This window comes from Zalophus californianus, chromosome 8, assembly GCF_009762305.2.
Source record: "Zalophus californianus isolate mZalCal1 chromosome 8, mZalCal1.pri.v2, whole genome shotgun sequence".
NCBI lineage: Eukaryota > Metazoa > Chordata > Mammalia > Carnivora > Otariidae > Zalophus > Zalophus californianus.
In genome coordinates this window covers 30,777,486-30,794,268 of record NC_045602.1, presented here as the reverse complement: position 1 = coordinate 30,794,268, position 16,783 = coordinate 30,777,486, and the positions used below count along the sequence as shown (strand labels likewise).

General features: G+C 40.3%; 1 protein-coding gene across 7 annotated transcripts in view; it reads right to left on the bottom strand.

The window, feature by feature from the left end:
* The window catches only part of NDUFAF7 (NADH:ubiquinone oxidoreductase complex assembly factor 7), a 38,600-nt gene extending 21,855 nt beyond the window's left edge, over window positions 1-16,745 (bottom strand). For 4 of the 7 annotated variants that reach the window (XM_027620984.2, XM_027620983.2, XM_027620986.2 and 1 more), the window contains exons 1-2: window positions 16,659-16,745; window positions 16,193-16,353 (exon numbers count right to left, since the gene is read on the bottom strand). In XM_027620984.2, coding sequence (XP_027476785.1) covers window positions 16,193-16,353; window positions 16,659-16,713 — 216 coding nt within the window. In that variant the 5' untranslated portion in view covers window positions 16,714-16,745. Of the gene's footprint in view, window positions 1-13,989; window positions 14,035-15,563; window positions 16,091-16,192; window positions 16,354-16,658 lie in introns of those variants that run through there. The other 3 variants (XM_027620985.2, XM_027620987.2, XM_027620989.1) reach the window with 2 other exon arrangements.
* Window positions 16,746-16,783: the final 38 nt, after the last annotated feature.

Here is a 16,783-nt window from a genome sequence, read left to right as displayed (position 1 = left end):
GAATCCTCTGAATGGGAGGAAAAAAAAAAGTGGGGGGCATAACTAAAAGGAAATTACAAAAGCAAAAAATTTCATAGGCAAGAGCAAACATATACCAAAGATAATAGATTCATTTATTACAAAGACACGATCAAGATTAAAACACAAAAGGAGTAAAATCAATTATATGTACAAAAATTAGTTGAGAGATACACAAAATTAAAAGATGCAAAATATGAGAGAGGAGCAAGATGGCGGACAAGCAGGAGAACTAAATTTTGTCTGGTCCCAGGAATTCAGCTACATAGGTATCAAACCATTCTGAACAACTACAAACTCAACAGGAGATCGAACAAAAGAATAGCAGCAACTCTCTGAACAGAAAAGCAACCACTTTCTGGAAGGTAGGACGTGTGGAGAAGTGAATCTGCGGCAATATTCGGGAAGACAGACCAGAGGGAGAGGGAGCCTCCGTCAGCTGGCTACCGGCAAGTAATAGAGCAGTGGAGCACAAAATTGGAACTTTTAGAAGTCTGCTCTGCTGAGGGACATCGCTCCAGTGGCTGAGCAGGAGGTGGAACTATCGCTGGGAGAGTGTGGTCTCAGGATCCTCAGGGTCACAGAAAGACCGGGGTGCCTGAGTGCGGCAGAGCTCCTGGGTATCAGAGCAGAGAAGCTGGCTGCAGAGACAGAGCCTAGGCACAGGCTTTCAGCTCGGGGTTGCCATAAACTGTGATCGGTGACAGTCGGGCCACTACTCTTCCAGCAGGGCCCCAACAAGCGGCAGATCCGGGGAGACTCCCCTTCCTCCCCAGGGAGGAGTGGCTTGGGAGCACACCGCAGGAACCTGCTGGGTTTGGAGACTCCAAACAGGGTCATGTGCCAGAGATAGAAACGCTCAGTCACAGGCCAGGCGAGCATGGGGTGTGACTGGAGACCAGGGAGACAGGAGTGATTGACTGCTTTTCTCTGGGGGCTTACTGAGGAGTGGGGCCCCGAGTTCTCAGCTCCTCCAGAGCGGAGACTGGGAGGCCGCCATTTTCATTCTCATCCTCCAAAGCTGTACGGAAAGGTTTCAGGGAACAAAAGCTCCCGAGAGCAAACCCGAGATTACTTAGCCCAGCCCCCAGCAAGGGAGGGGCAATTCCGCCACTGGCAAAGACATTGGAGAATTATGACAACAGCCCCCCAACCCCCCCCGGGAAGATCAGCAAGAACGTTCAACCAAGACCAAGTTTACCGATCAATGAGAATTGCAGAACTCCAGCACTAGGGGAATACAGCACATAGAATTCATGGATTTTTCCCCCATGATTCTTTAGTCCTTCAAAGTTAATTTTTCAAATTTTCTTTATTTTCTTTCTTTTTCTATTTTTTTAAATTTTTTTCCTTTTAACCAACATCTTATCAATTCGTTTTTCTAAAATCTATTTTTAAGTTTCATTCTTAGAGTCATATTCCATCCCTTCATTGTAGTTAACCTTAATTTTTGTGTGTGTATATATATATGTGTGTGTGTGTGTGTGTGTATATATATATAAGTTGTTTTCTCTTTAAAATTTTGGGATACAGTTTCTTCTAACAGACCAAAATATACCCTAAATCTCTAGTGTATGGCTTTGTTCTAGTCTCCTGCCTGATCACATTCTCCTCCCCCCTTTTTTTATTTTTCTTCTTTCTTTTTTCAACCAACTTCTTATCAATTCCTTTTATAAAATCTTTCATAATTTTCATCTTTACAGTCAGATTCCATCCCTTCATTGTATTTACCCTTATTTTTGTACATATATAAGTTTTTCTTTCTTTAAAATTTTGGGAGGCAGTTTCTTCTCACAGACCAAAATACACCCAAAATCTAGTGTTTGGCACTAATCTATTCACCAGCCTGATCATACTTTTTTTTCTTTCCCTTTCTTTTCCCCCTGGTTTCAGGTCTCTTCGGATTTGTTTAGTGTATATTTTTCTGGGGTCATTGTTACCCTTTTAGCATTTTGTTCTCTCATTCATCTATTCTCCTCTAGACAAAATGACAAGATGGAAAAACTCACCTCAAAAAAAGAAAGAACAAGAGGCAGTACCGACTGCCAGGGACCTAATCAATACGGACATTAGTAAGATGTCGGAACTAGAGTTCAGAATGACGATTATAAAGATACAACTGGGCTTGAAAAAAGCATGGAAGATACTAGAGAATCCCTTTCTGGTGAAATAAAAGAACTAAAATCTAACCAAATCGAAATCAAAAAGGCTATTAATGAGATACAATCATAAATGAAGGCTCTAACTGCTAGGATAAATGAGGCAGAAGAGAGAATTAGCGACATAGAAGACCAAATGATGGAGAATAAAGAAGCTGAGAAAAAGAGTGAGAAGCAACTACTAGATCACGAGGGCAGAATTCAAAAGATAAGTGATACCATAAGACGAAACAACGTTAGAATAATTGGGATTCCAAGAAGAAGAAAGAGAGAGAGGGGCAGAACACATACTGGAGCAAATTATAGCAGAGAACTTCCCTAATTTGGGAAAGGAAACAGGCATCAAAATCCAAGAGGCACAGAGAACCCCCCTCAACATCAATAAAAAATAGGTCAACACCCTGACATCTAATAGTAAAACTTACAAGTCTCAGAGAAAAAGAGAAGATCCTGAAAGCAGCTAGGGACAAGAGGTCTGTAACCTACAACAGTAGAAACATTAGACTGGCAACAGACCTATCCACAGAGACCTGGCAGGCCAGAAAGGGCTGGCATGATATATTCAGAGCACTAAACGAGAAAAATATTCAGCCAAGAATACTATACCAAGCTAGGCTGTCACTGAAAATAGAAGGAGAGATAAAAAGATTCCAGGACAAACAAAAACTAAAAGAATTTGCAAACACCAAACTAGCCCTACAAGCAATATTGAAAGGGGTCCTCTAAGCAAAGAGAGAGCCTAAAAGTAACAGACCAGCAAGGAAGAGAGACAATATACAGTAACAGTCACCTTACAGGCAATACAATGGCACTAAATTCGTATCTTTCAATAGTTACCCTGAATGTAAATGGGCTAAATGCCTCAATCAAAAGACACAGGCTATCAGACTGGATAAAAAAATAAGACCCATCAATATGCTGTCTGCAAGAGACTCATTTTAGACCCAAAGACACCTTCAGATTAAAAGTGAGGGGGGGGAACCATTTACCATGCTAATGGACATCAAAAGACAGCTGGGGTGCCAATCCTTATATTAGACAAATTAGATTTTAAACCAAAGACTATAATAAGAGATGAGGAAGGACACTATATCCTACTTAAAGGGTCTATCCAACAAGAAAATTTAACAATTATAAATATCTATGCCCCTAACATGGGAGCAGCCAATTATATAAGCCAATTAATAACAAAAACAAAGAAACACATCGACAACAATACAATAATAGTAGGGGACTTTAACACCCCCCTCACTGAAATGGACAGATCATCTAAGCAAAAGGTCAACAAGGAAATAAAGGCTTTAAATGACACACTGGACCAAATGGACTTCACAGACATATTCAGAACATTCCATCCCAAAGCAACAGAATACACATTCTTCTCTAGTGCCCATGGAACATTCTCCAGAATAGATCACATCCTAGGTCACAAATCAGGTCTCAACCGGTACCAAAAGACTGGGATCATTCCCTGCATATTTTTAGACCACAATGCTTTGAAACTAGAACTCAATCACAAGAGGAAAGTCAGAAAGAACTCAAATACATGGAGGCTAAAGAGCATCCTACTAAAGAATGAACTGGTCAACCAGGAAATTACAAGAATTAAAAAAATTCATAGAAACAAATGAAAATGAAAACACAACTGTTCAAAATCTTTGGGATACAGCAAAGGCAGTCCTAAGAGGAAAGCAGATAGCAATACAAGCCTTTCTCAAGAAACAAGAAGAGTCTCAAATACACAACCTAACTATACACCTAAAGGAGCTGGAGAAAGAACAGCATATAAAGCCTAAAACCAGCAGGAGAAGAGAAATAATAAAGATCAGAGAAGAAATCAATGAAATAGAAACCAAAAGAAGAGTAGAACAGATCAATGAAACTAGGAGCTGGTTCTTTGAAAGAATAAGATTGATAAACCCCTGGCCAGACTTATCAAAAAGAAAAGAGAAATGACCCAAATAAATAAAATCATAAATGAAAGAGGAGAGATCACAACCAACACCAAAGAAGTAAAAACAATTATAAGAACATATTATGGGCCATTACATGCCAGCAAATTAGACAATCTGGAAGAAATGCATGCATTCCTAGAGACCTACAAACTACCAAAACTGAACCAGGAAGAAATAGAAAACCTGAACAGACTCATAACCAGTAAGGAAATTGAGACAATAATCAAAAATCTCCCAACAGGAGCCCAGGGCCAGATGGCTTCCCAGGGGAATTCTACCAAACATTTAAAGAAGAATTAATACCTATCCTTCTGAAACTGTTCCAAAAAATAGAAATGGAAGGAAAACTTTCAAACTCATTTTATGAGGCCACCATTACTTTGATCCCAAAACCAAAGACCCCATCAAAAAGAATTACAGACCAATATCCCTGATGACCATGGATGCAAAAATTCTCACCAAAATACTAGCCAATAGGATCCAACAGTACATTAAAAGGATTATTCACCATGACCAAGTGGGATTTATTCCTGGGCTGCAAGGTTGCTTCAACAACTGCAAATCAATGTCATACAATACATTAATAAAAGAAAGAACAAGAACCATAAGATCCTCTCAGTAGATGCAAAAAAAAGCATTTGACAAAATGCAGCATTCTTTCTTGATTAAAATTCTTCAGAGTGTAGGGATAGAGGGTACATACCTCAATATCATAAAAGCCATCTATGAAAAACCCACAGCGAATATCATTCTCAGTGGAGAAATTACTGAAAGCTTTCCCCCTAAGGTCAGGAACACGGCAGGGATGTCCACTATCACCACTGCTATTCAACATAGTATTAGAAGTCCTAGCCTCAGCAATCAGACAACAAAAAGAAACAAAGGCATCTGAATCTGCAAGAAGAAGTCAAACTCTCACTCTTTGCAGATGATATGGTACTTCATGTGGAAAACCCAAAAGACTCCACCCCAAAACTGCTAGAACTCATACAAGAATTCAGTAAAGTGGCAGGATATAAAATCAATCCACAGAAATCAGTGGCATTTCTAATCACTGGCATTTCCAACAACAAGACAGAAGAAAGAGAAATTAAGGAGTCGATCCCATTTACAATTTCACCCAAAACCATAAGATACCTAGGAATAAATCTAACCAAAGAGGCAAAGAATCTGTACTCAGAAAACTATAGAATACTCACGAAAGAAATTGAGGAAGACACAAAGAAATGGAAAAACGTTCCATGCTCATGGATTGGAAGAACAAATATTGTGAAAATGTCTATGCTACCTAGAGCAATCTAAACATTTAATGCAATCCCTATCAAAATACCATCAACTTTTTTCTAAGAATGGAACAAATTATCCTAAAATTTGTATGAAACCAGAAAAGACCCCGTAGCCAGAGGAATGTTGAAAAAGAAAAACAAAGCTGGCGGCATCACGATTCCAGACTTCAAGCTCTATGACAAAGCTGTAATCATCAAGACAGTATGGTACTGGCACAAAAACAGACACATAGACCAATGGACCAGAATAGAGAGCCCAGAAATGGACCCTCAACTCTATGGTCAACTGATCTTCGACAAAGCAGGAAAGAATGTCCAACGGAAAAAAGTCTCTTCAACAAATGGTTTTGGGAAAATTGGACAGCCACATGCAGAAGAATGAAACTGGACCATTTCCTTACATCACACACAAAAATAGACTCAAAATGGATGACAAACCTAAATGTGAGACAGGAATCCATCAACATCCTAAAGGAGAGCACAGGCAGCAACCTCTTTGACCTCAGCCGCAGCAACTTCTTCCTAGACACATCGCCAAAGGCAAGGGAAGCAAGGGCAAAAATGAACTACTGGGACTTCATCAAGATAAAAAGCTTTTTGCACAGCAAAGGAAACAGTCAACAAAACCAAAAGACAACTGACAGAACAGGAGAAGATATTTGCAAATGACGTATCAGATAAAGGGCTAGTATCCAAAATCTATAAAGAACTTATCAAACTCAACACCCAAAGAATAATCCAATCAAGAAATGGGCAGAAGACATGAACACACATTTCTGCAAAGACATCCAAATGGCCAACAGACACATGAAAAAGTGCTCAACATCGCTTGGCATCAGGGAAATCCAAATCAAAACCTCAATGAGATACCACCTCACACCAGTCAGAATGGCTAAAATTAACAAGTCAGGAAATGACAGATGTCGCCGGGGATGCAGAGAAAGGGCAACTCTCCTACACTGTTGGTGGGAATGCAAGCTGGTGCAGCCACTCTGGAAAACAGTAAGGAGGTTCCTCAAAAAGTTGAAAATAGAGCTGCCCTATGACCCAGTAATTGCACTACTGGGTATTTACCCCAAAGATACAAATGTAGTGATCCAAAGGGGTACGTGCACCCCAATGTTTACAGCAGCAATGTCCACAATAGCCAAACTATGGAAAGAGCCAAGATGTCCATCAACAGATGAATGGATAAAGAAGATGTGGTGTGTGTGTGTTTATGTATATATACACACACACATATATACACAATGGAATATAATGCAGCCATCAAAAAAACGAAATCTTGCCATTTGCAACAGCGTGGATGGAACTAGAGGGTATTATGCTAAGCGAAATAAGTCAATTAGAAAGACAAGTATCATACGATCTCACTGATATGAGGAATTTGAGAAACAAGACAGAGGATCATAGGGGAAGGGAGGAAAAAATGAAACAAGATGAAACCAGAGAGGGACTCTTAATCTCAAGAAACAAACTGAGGGTTGCTGGAGTGGTGGGGGGTAGGAGGGATGGGGTGGCTGGGTGATGGACACTGGGGAGGGTATGTGCTATGTTGAGCGCTGTGAATTGTGTAAGACTGATGAATCACAGACCTGTACCTCTGAAACAAATAATACATTATATGTTAAAAAACAATAAAAAAGAAGAAGATAGTAGGAAGGGAAAAATGAAGGGGGGTAAATCAGAGGGGGAGACCAACCATGAGAGACTATGGACTCTGAGAAAGAAACTGAAGGTTTTAGAGGGAAAGGGGGTGGGGGGATGGGTTAGCCTGGTGATGGGTATTAAAGAGGGCACATTCTGCATGGAGCACTGGGTGTTATATGCAAACAATGAACCATGGAACACTACATCAAAAACTAATGATGTAATGTATGGTGACTAACATAAAATAAAAATTTAAAAAAGTGGACATTGTGCTCAGCTAAAAAAAAAATAAAAGATGGAAAATATGACATTATGTACATAAAATGTGGAGGGAGGAGTAAAAATTTAGTGCTTTTAGAATATGCTCAAACTTTAGCCACATCAACTTAATATAGACTATTATACACATAGAATGTTATATATGAACACAATAGTAACCACAAATCAAAACCTATAATAGATACACAAAAAATGAAAAGAATCCAAGCATAACACTTAAAGTCAACAACCCACAATGAAAGATAGCAAAAGAGAGGAACAGAGAATAACTACAAAAACAAATAGAAAATGATGAATAAAATGGCAATAAGTATATATATATCTATCAGTAATTACTTTAAGTATAAGTGGACTGAGAGTTCCAATCAAAAGACACAGGGTGACTAAATGGATAAAAAAACAAGACTTTTCTATATGCTACCTACAAAAGATTCACTTCAGACCTAAAGACACATACAGACTGAAAGTGAAGAAATCAAAGATATTCCATGCAAACAGAAGCAAAAAAAAAAAAAAAAAAAAAGGCCAGAATAGCAATCCTTTTATCAGACAAGGCAGACTTTAAAACAAAGACCACAGGAGGCACCTGGGTGGCTCACAAGGTTAAGCATCTGCCTTAGTCTCAGGTCATGATCTCCAAGTCCTGGAATTGAGCCCCACATCGGGCTCCCTGCTCAGCAGGGAGTCTGCTTCTCCCTCTTCCTCTGCCTCTCCCCACTGCTCCTGCTCTCTCTCATTCTGTATCTGTTTCAAATGAATTAAAAAAAAAAAAAAGACCACAGGAAGAAACAAAGGGCATTACATAATGGAAAAGGGAGCAATCCAACAAGAGGATATAACTGTAAATATAGACGCACCCAACACAGGAGCACCTAAATACATAAAGCAAATAAAAGGAGAAACAGTAATATAATAACAGTAAGAGATGTTAACACCCCACTTACAACAATGGATAGATGAACCAGATAGAAAATTAACAAGGAAACAATGGCTTCAAAAGACACATTAGATCAGATAGACCTAACAGATATACACAGAATATACCATCCAAAACCAGCAGAATACACATTCAAGTGCACATGGAACATTCTCCAGGACAGATCACGTATTAAACCAAAAAACAAGTCTCAATAAATATAAGAATACTGGAATCAAACATCTTTTCCAACCATAACAGTATGAAACTAGAAATCAATTACAAGAAATACCTGGAAAAACAAACACATGGAGGCTAGAAATATGCAACCAAAAAACCAATAGGTCAATGAAGAAATCAAAGTAAAATAAAAAAATACATGGGGAGAAATGAAAATGAAAACACAACAGTCCAAGATCTTTGGGATGCAGCAAAAGTAGTTCTAAGAGGAAAGTTTATAGTGATAGGCTTACCTCAACAAACAAGAGAAATCTCAAAACAATCTAACCTTACACCTAAAGGAACTAGAAAAACAAAGCACAAAGTTAATAGAAAGAGAAAGAAATAGTAAGTATTTGAGGAAAAATAAATGAAACAGAGACTAAAGAAGCAATATAAAAGATCAATGAAATCAAGAGCTGGTTCTTTAAAAAGATCAACAAAAATGATAGACATTAAGCCAGACTCATCAAGAAGGAAAAAAAAAGACTTAAATAAAATCAGAAATGAACAAGGTAAAATAACACCACAGAAATAAAGAATTATAAGAGAATTCAATATATTGGGGAGCCTGGGTGACTCAGCTGGTTAAGTGTCCAACTCTGGATTTCAGCTCAGGTCATGATCTCAGGGTCATGATATGGAGCCCTGCATTGGGCTCTGCTCTGGGTGTGAGGCCTGCTTAACTGCTTTAGATTCTCTCCCTCTTCCAGTTTCCCCCCCACCCCCCCACTCATGCTCTCTAAATACAGAATACTATAAAAATTGCCCAACAAACTGGGCAACCTAGAAGAAATGGATAATTCCTAGAAATACAGAAACTTCCAAAAGTGAATCAGGAAGAAAATAGAAAATTTGAAGACTGATTACTAGTAACAAAACTGAACTGACAATCAAAAAACTCCCAACAAACGAAAGTCCAGGACCAGATGGCTTCACAGGTGAGTTCTACCAAACATTTAAAGACAAGTTAACACCTATTCTTCTCCATAAAAAAAAAAAAAACCTTCAAATTCATTATACAAGCAGAACATTATCCTGATACCAAAACTGGACAAAGACATTGTGAACATATATGCAAAGATCTTCAACAACGTATTAGCAAACTGAATTCAACTGTACATCAAAAGGTCATTCACCATGATCAAATGGGATTTATTCCAGGAACATGGGTGATTCAATATTCACCAATTAATCAATGTGATACATCACATTAACAATAGGAAGGATAAAAAACATATGATTATCTCAATAGATGCAGAAAAAGCATTTGGCAAATACACCTGTTCATGATAAAAACTCTCAACAAAGTGGGTTTACCTATTTATTTTTTTTTGAGAGAGAGCATGCAAGTGGGGTGAGGGACAGAGGGAAAGGGAGAGAGAGACTCTTAAGCAGGCTCCACACCCTCCATGGAGCCCAATGTGGGGCTCGATCTCACGACCCCAAGATCATGACTTGAGTCAAAATCAAGAGTCACTTAACTGACTGAGCCAACCAAGCGCCCTCAAGAAAGTGGGTTTAGGGGCACCTGGGTGGCTCAGTTGGTTAAGCGACTGCCTTCAGCTCAGGTCATGATCCTGGAGTCCCGGGATCGAGTGCCGCATCGGGCTCCCTGCTTGGCAGGGAGTCTGCTTCTCCCTCTGACCCTCTTCCCTCTCGTGTTCTCTATCTCTCATTCTCTCTCTCTCTCTCTCTCAAATAAAATCTTTAAAAAAAAAAAAAAAGAAAGTGGGTTTAGAGGGAACACACCTCAACATAATAAAGGCCATATATAACAAACCCACAGCTAACATACTTAACAGTGACAAACTGAAAGTGTTTCCTCTAAGTTCCCAGAAACAAGACAAGGATGTCCACTTGCACTACTTATATTCAACATAGTACTGGAAGTCCTAGCTGCAGCAATCAGACAAGAAATAAAAGCCATTCAAATTGTTAAGAATGAAGTAAAACTGTCACTATTTGCAGATGACATGACACTCTATGTAGAAAATCCTAAAGACTCTACCAAAAAGCCATTAGAAAAATGAATTTAGTAAAGTTACAGAATATAAAATTAGTATACAGATACCTGTTGTGTTTTAATATGCTAACAAGAAAGTAGCAGAAAGAGAAATTAAAAAAACAATCCCATTTACAAATGCACCAAAGAGAATAAAATGCCTAGGAATAAATTTAACCAAGGAGGTGAAAGACCTATAATCTGAAAACTGTAAGACATTGATGAAAGAATTGAAGACAACATAAGTGGACAGATAAACCATGCTGATGGATTGAAAGAATATTGTTAAAATGTCCATACTACCCAAAGCAATCTATAGATTCAACGCAATCCTATCAAAATGCCAATAGCATTTTTCACACAACTAGAACAAATCCTAAAATTTGTATGGAACCACAAAAGACCTTGAATAGCAAAAGGAATCTTGAGAAAGAACAATGCTGGAGATATCACAATCCCAGATTTCAAGATATACCACAAAGCTGTATTAACCAAAACAGAAATGGTACTGCACAAAAATAGACACATAGATCAATGGAACAGGAGAGCCCAGAAAATAAACCCAAGCTTACATGGTTCATTAATCTATGTCAAGTGAGGCCAGAATATATAATGGGGAAAAACAGTCTTTCCAATAAATGGTGTTGGGAAAACAAATGGACAGCTACATGCAAAAGAATGAAACTGAACCCTTTTCTTACACCATACACAAAAATAAACTCAAAATGGATTAAAGACCTAATGTGAAACCTGAAACCATAAAAATCCTCAAAGAAAACATAGGCAGTAATCTTCTGGACATCAGCCTGAGCAACATATTTACAAATATGTCTCCTTAGGCAAGGAAAACAAAAGCAAAAATTCTACTGGGACTACAACAAAACACAAAGCTTTTGCACAGCAAAGGAAACCATCAACAAAAAAAAAGGCAGCTTACTGAACGGAAGAAGATATCTGCAAATGTTGTATCTGATGAGGCATTATCTAAAATATATAAAGAATTTATACAACTTATCACCAAAAAAAATCCCCCAAAAATCTAATAAAAAATGGGCAGAGGGGGGCGCCTGGGTGGCTCAGTTGGTTAAGTGTCCAGCTCTTGATTTCAGCTCAGGTCATGATCTCAGAGTCATGAGATTGAGCCCTATGTTGGGCTCTACACTGGAGCCTGCTTAAGATACTCCCTCTTCCTCTGCCTTACTTCCCCCCACTGCAAGCACATGCCTATGCTCTCTCTTAAAAAAAAAAAGAGGAACTGAATATTTTTCCAAAGAAGACATTCAGATGCCCAACAGACACAAGAAAAGATTCTCAACATCACTAATCATCAGGGAAATGCACATCAAAACCACAAGGTCACCTCACACCTGTAAGAATGATTAATATAAAAAAAGATAATAAAAAACAAGCATTGACAAGGATGTGGAAAAAAGGGAACCCTTATGTACTGTTCATGGGACTATAAATGATGCAGCCACTATGAAAAACAGTATGGAAGTTCCTCAAAAATTTAAAAATAGACCTATCATATGGTCTAGTAATTCCACTACTGGATATTAACCCAAAGAAAATGAAAAAACTGATTCAAAAAGATAAATGCAACCCTATGTTTACTGCATTATTTACAATAGCCAAGATATGGAAGCAACCCAAGTATCCATCAATATATGAATGGATAAAGATGTAGTATTAAAAAAAAAAGATGTGGTATATATATACACACACACACACACCCCCAATGGAATATTACTCATAAATCTTACCATTTATAACAACATGGATGGACCTAAAGGGTATTATGCTAAGTGAAATAAGTCAGATGGAAAAAAAACAAATACCACATGATTTCACTTACATGTGGAATCTGAAAAAACAAAACAAACAAAACCCCAGACTCTTAAATACAGAGAACAACTTGTAGTTGCCAAAGGGGAAGTGAATGGATGGGTGGATGGCAATACAGGTGAAGGGGATTTTAAGAACTTCCAGTTACAAAATAAATAAGTCACAGAGATGAAAAGTACAGCATACAAAACATATTCAATAATATTGTAACATTGTATGGTGTCAGATGGTGACTACCACTTATTGTGGTAAGCAGTGAGTATACAGAATTGTCAAATCACTATGTTGCACACATGAAACTAATATAACACTGTATGTCAACAATACTTAAATAATTTATTTTTAATGAGAAAAAAGTTGTGGTATACATACACACACAATGGAATGTTATTCAGGCATAAAAAAATGAAATCTGCCTTTTGTGACAACATGGATGAAACTTCAAGGCATTATGCTAAGTGAAATCAGAGAAAGACAAGTACTATAGTATTCACTCATATGTGGAATCTTAAAAAAAAAACAAAAACAAAAACTCGGGCACCTGGCAGGGGCTCCCTGCTCAGGGAAGAGTCTGCTTCTCTCTCTGCCCCTCCCCCTGTTCATTCTCGCTCTCTCTCAAATGGATAGATAAAATCTTTAAAATAAATAAAAAAAACAAAACTCATAGAAAAAGATATTGGACTTTTGGTTACCAGATGCGGAGGGTGGGGGGAGGGAGAATTGCAGTAAGTTGGGCAAAAAGTACAAACTTCCAGTTATATAATAACTAGTATGCATGTGATAGACAACACGATGACTCCTGCTAACATGGATGTATGATACGCAGAAAAGTCAAAGTTAATCCTGAGTTCTTACCACAAGAAAAAATTTTTCCCTTTTTTTCTTCTTATTGTACCGATATGAAAAGATGGCAGTCAACTGAACCCAGTGAGGTAATCATTTCACAATATATGCAAATCAAAGGGCGCCTGGGTGGCTTAGTGTTTTAAGTGTCTGCCTTCAGCTCAGGTAAGGCTCTCCCTGCTCAGTGGGGAGCCCGCTTCTCCCTCTCCCGCTGCAGCTCCCCCTGCTTGTGCACGCTGTCAAATAAATAAAATCTTAAAAAAAAAAAAAAAAAATGGGGGGAGGGCACCTGGGTGGCTCAGATGGTTAAGCATCTGACTTCAGCTCAGGTCATGATCTCCAGGTCCTGGGATCGAGCCCCACATCGGGTTTCCGGCTCAGCGGAGAGTCTGCTTTTCCCTCACCCTCTGCCTCCCCCTGTTTATGCTCTGTCTCTATGAATAAATAAAATCTTTTTAAAAATAAATGTTAAAAAAACCCCTCACTTCATTATATGCAAATCAAGCCATCATGCTATATGCCTTAAACTTATATAATGATGTATGCCAATTCTTTCTCAATAAAAATGGTGGGAAAAAAGTTAATGCAAATAGAGGTGTAATTTTTATTCCCATCTAACTTCAGAACCCCCACCCCCCAGGTTTCTATTCAAGGATCCCTAGGTTAAGAACCTCTACTCTCAAATGGTAGCTACACTTGTGGTGAGTTATTAGCATAAGATATACTTGTCAAAAATCACTATGTTGTACAGCTGAAACTAAACTGACATCCTATCAACTGTACTTCAATTTAAAAAAAGTTTAAAAAGGGATACCTGGGTGGCTCAGTCAGTTAAGTGTCTGCCTGCGGCTCAGGTCATGATCCCAGGGTCCTAAGATCAAACCCCATGTGGGGCCCCCTGCTCAGCGGGGAGCCTGCTTCTCCCTCTCCTTCTGCTGCTCCCCCTGGTTGTGCGCTCTCTCTCTGTCAAATAAATAAATGGAATCTTTAAGGAAACAAAAGGTTAAACCAATTTTTAAGTAAAATAGAAATTAAGGCTGATTTTAAAAAGAAAAAACAGAAAAGGAAAAAAGCCTCTACTCTAAATTCAAAGCTTAATCCTGGGTAACCTCCTGTTCTCTAAATATACTCCCCCCGATTCCTTGGATTTAAACACCATCTATACACAGATTATGAACAAATTTATATATGTATATCCAATATTTCTCAAGAACTCCAGACTTTTAAGATTTTATTTGTCAGAGAGAGCGAGCGAGCACAAGCAGGGGGAGGGGCAGAGGGAGAAGGAGGCTCCCCACGGAGCAGGGAGCCCGATGTGGGGCTCGATCCCAGGACCCTGGGATCATGACCTGAGCTGAAGGCAGACGCTTAACCAACTGAGCCACCCAGTGTCCCAAGAACTCCAGACTCTTAGAGCCAAATGCTCACTGACTTTCTCCACCTGGATGTCATCACCAAGATGCATAAAATGCACCTGCTGATGGTTTCCCTTGCACTAACACAAAAATCTAACTTCCATGAAAGCCTTGAATGAACTGGCTCCTCTCCAAACTTCTCATACTACTTTCCTCACCATTAACCTGCCACCCCAGTCACCACCCTCCAGCCATACAATTGCCTTTCTCTTCTCTGTATGTGCCAAGACATTTCCCAGCTCAAAAACTTTTGAGCTTTCTTTCCCCTTCCTCTACTGGAAACTCACTCCCAGTTCTTCACCAGGCTGGCCCAACCCCATCCTTCAAGCCTTGGCTCAACCATCTGGCCTTTCCTGGCCACCTACCTACCTAGAGAACTTTTCCAACCCCTACTCCCACTGTACTACTTACTTTCAATCCCATCAACCTTTTTTTTCCTTTCCTTTCCTTCAGAAGCACTTACAGCAATCTACAATTATCTTGTTTCCCTTTTTTTCTAAAGATTTTATTTATTTGCGAGAGAGAGAGAGAGCAAGCAGGAGAGGGAGATGCAGGCTCCCCGCTAATCAGGGGGCCAGATGTGGGGCTCAATTCCAGGACTCTGGGATCCTGACCTGAGCCGAAGGCAGACACTTTAAGGACTGAGCCACCCAGGCACCCGCTTCCTTGTTTATAGTTCATTTCCTCACTAGAAAAGTAAGTGCTGTGTTTCACTGTCCACTGCAGTATTCCCAGTGCCTGAGATAGTGTCTGGCACTTCTGAAGCCTCAATAAATGAATAAATGATAAGTGGACCTTCACTCTATCACAGAGATGTTTGTTATAAAATCGGTATGAAAGGATCCCTATCTTTATTAAACCTCTGGACACCACATTCAACAGCAACAAGCCAAACGCCAGAAATCCACAGATTTCACATTTCGACCCAACAAAAGGTAAAACATTCTAAAATAAAAGGACCATAGGCTTTTACCAAGTGGCTCTGCTGAGCAGACAAGGAAATCCAGGACACAGAACAAGGACAGTGCTTGATCCTGAAACAGTAGAAACCCGGACCTTCCATTCCCGAGAAGAAAACCCAGAACATGCTTCCATTGCTTGCTGATGCGATCCCAACACAGTCAACTCTCCAGGTACTAAATTCATATTTCCAGATGCCTACTGGAGATTTCCGTCTGAGTCCCATCTGCACTTCAGATTCCTATTTCGGACTGAATTCTGTCCTTCCCCTCCCTCTTAAAGCAGCTGCTGCTCTTCGTCCTGCATTTCCCTTTCCCGGAGAAATGATACTATCATCTACCATCAGCCTAGATAGGAAAGACATCCTGACCCTCATTTCCTAAATTCAGTCGGTTACACTGCCTCCTGAACGGCTTTGGATTTATTCTCCGTTCTTCATGGCACTGCCATGACCTGACCACCCCTAACCAACCACCTGACATTAATTTAGCTATCTCCAGGTCTTCGGGAGATGGCTCTTCCCCTGGAGAAGGCAGCACCACTGCCTGAGCTGAGGACCCTGGGCTTCTCCGCGCACACCCCGCCTGGCTCACACCTCACAAAGCCGCTGGAGCGGGTCTGGTCCTCGGGCTCCCCCCGTACCTTGGCAGGGTTGGTCAAGACCTCCTTCATGTACTCAGCCACAGTGATGGGGCCAGTTGCCTTGATTTTGTATATAAGATGCCGCAGCATTGGTGTCACCTGGGTTTCTGCCGGCTCTCTCCCGGAGCTGAAGTATTTACCTCTCCAAAGACAGGGAATGACTACGAAAAACAAGTAAAGGGGACCATGAAAACATCTTAGTATTTGCAAGTGGAATCAGCCTGAGTGCTTCCGAAGCTGCTGCGTTGACTCAAGCCCGCGCGAAGCACGGACAGGGGACTCCTGGCCTGACCGCAGCACGCCCACAAGGCGCCGGCAGGCACGCACAGTACCCACGGCCACACAGCCACTCCGGCTCTGAGGCTGGACTCGTCTGCAGCTCAGAGCCCCTCAGGGCCCCCCAACCGAGGAAGGCGCCCCAGGCGGTTTCCCGTACATCCGGAGCTCCCGCATGGCGAACGCTTACCCGCGCGAGCCGCCGCACACAGCGGCCCCAAGCAGCCCCTCGCAAGAACGCTCATGCCGAACTTCCCACGCCGCCGCGCGCGGCCCGGGGGCGGGGAATGAAGCCATTTCCGGGAGAGGACACGC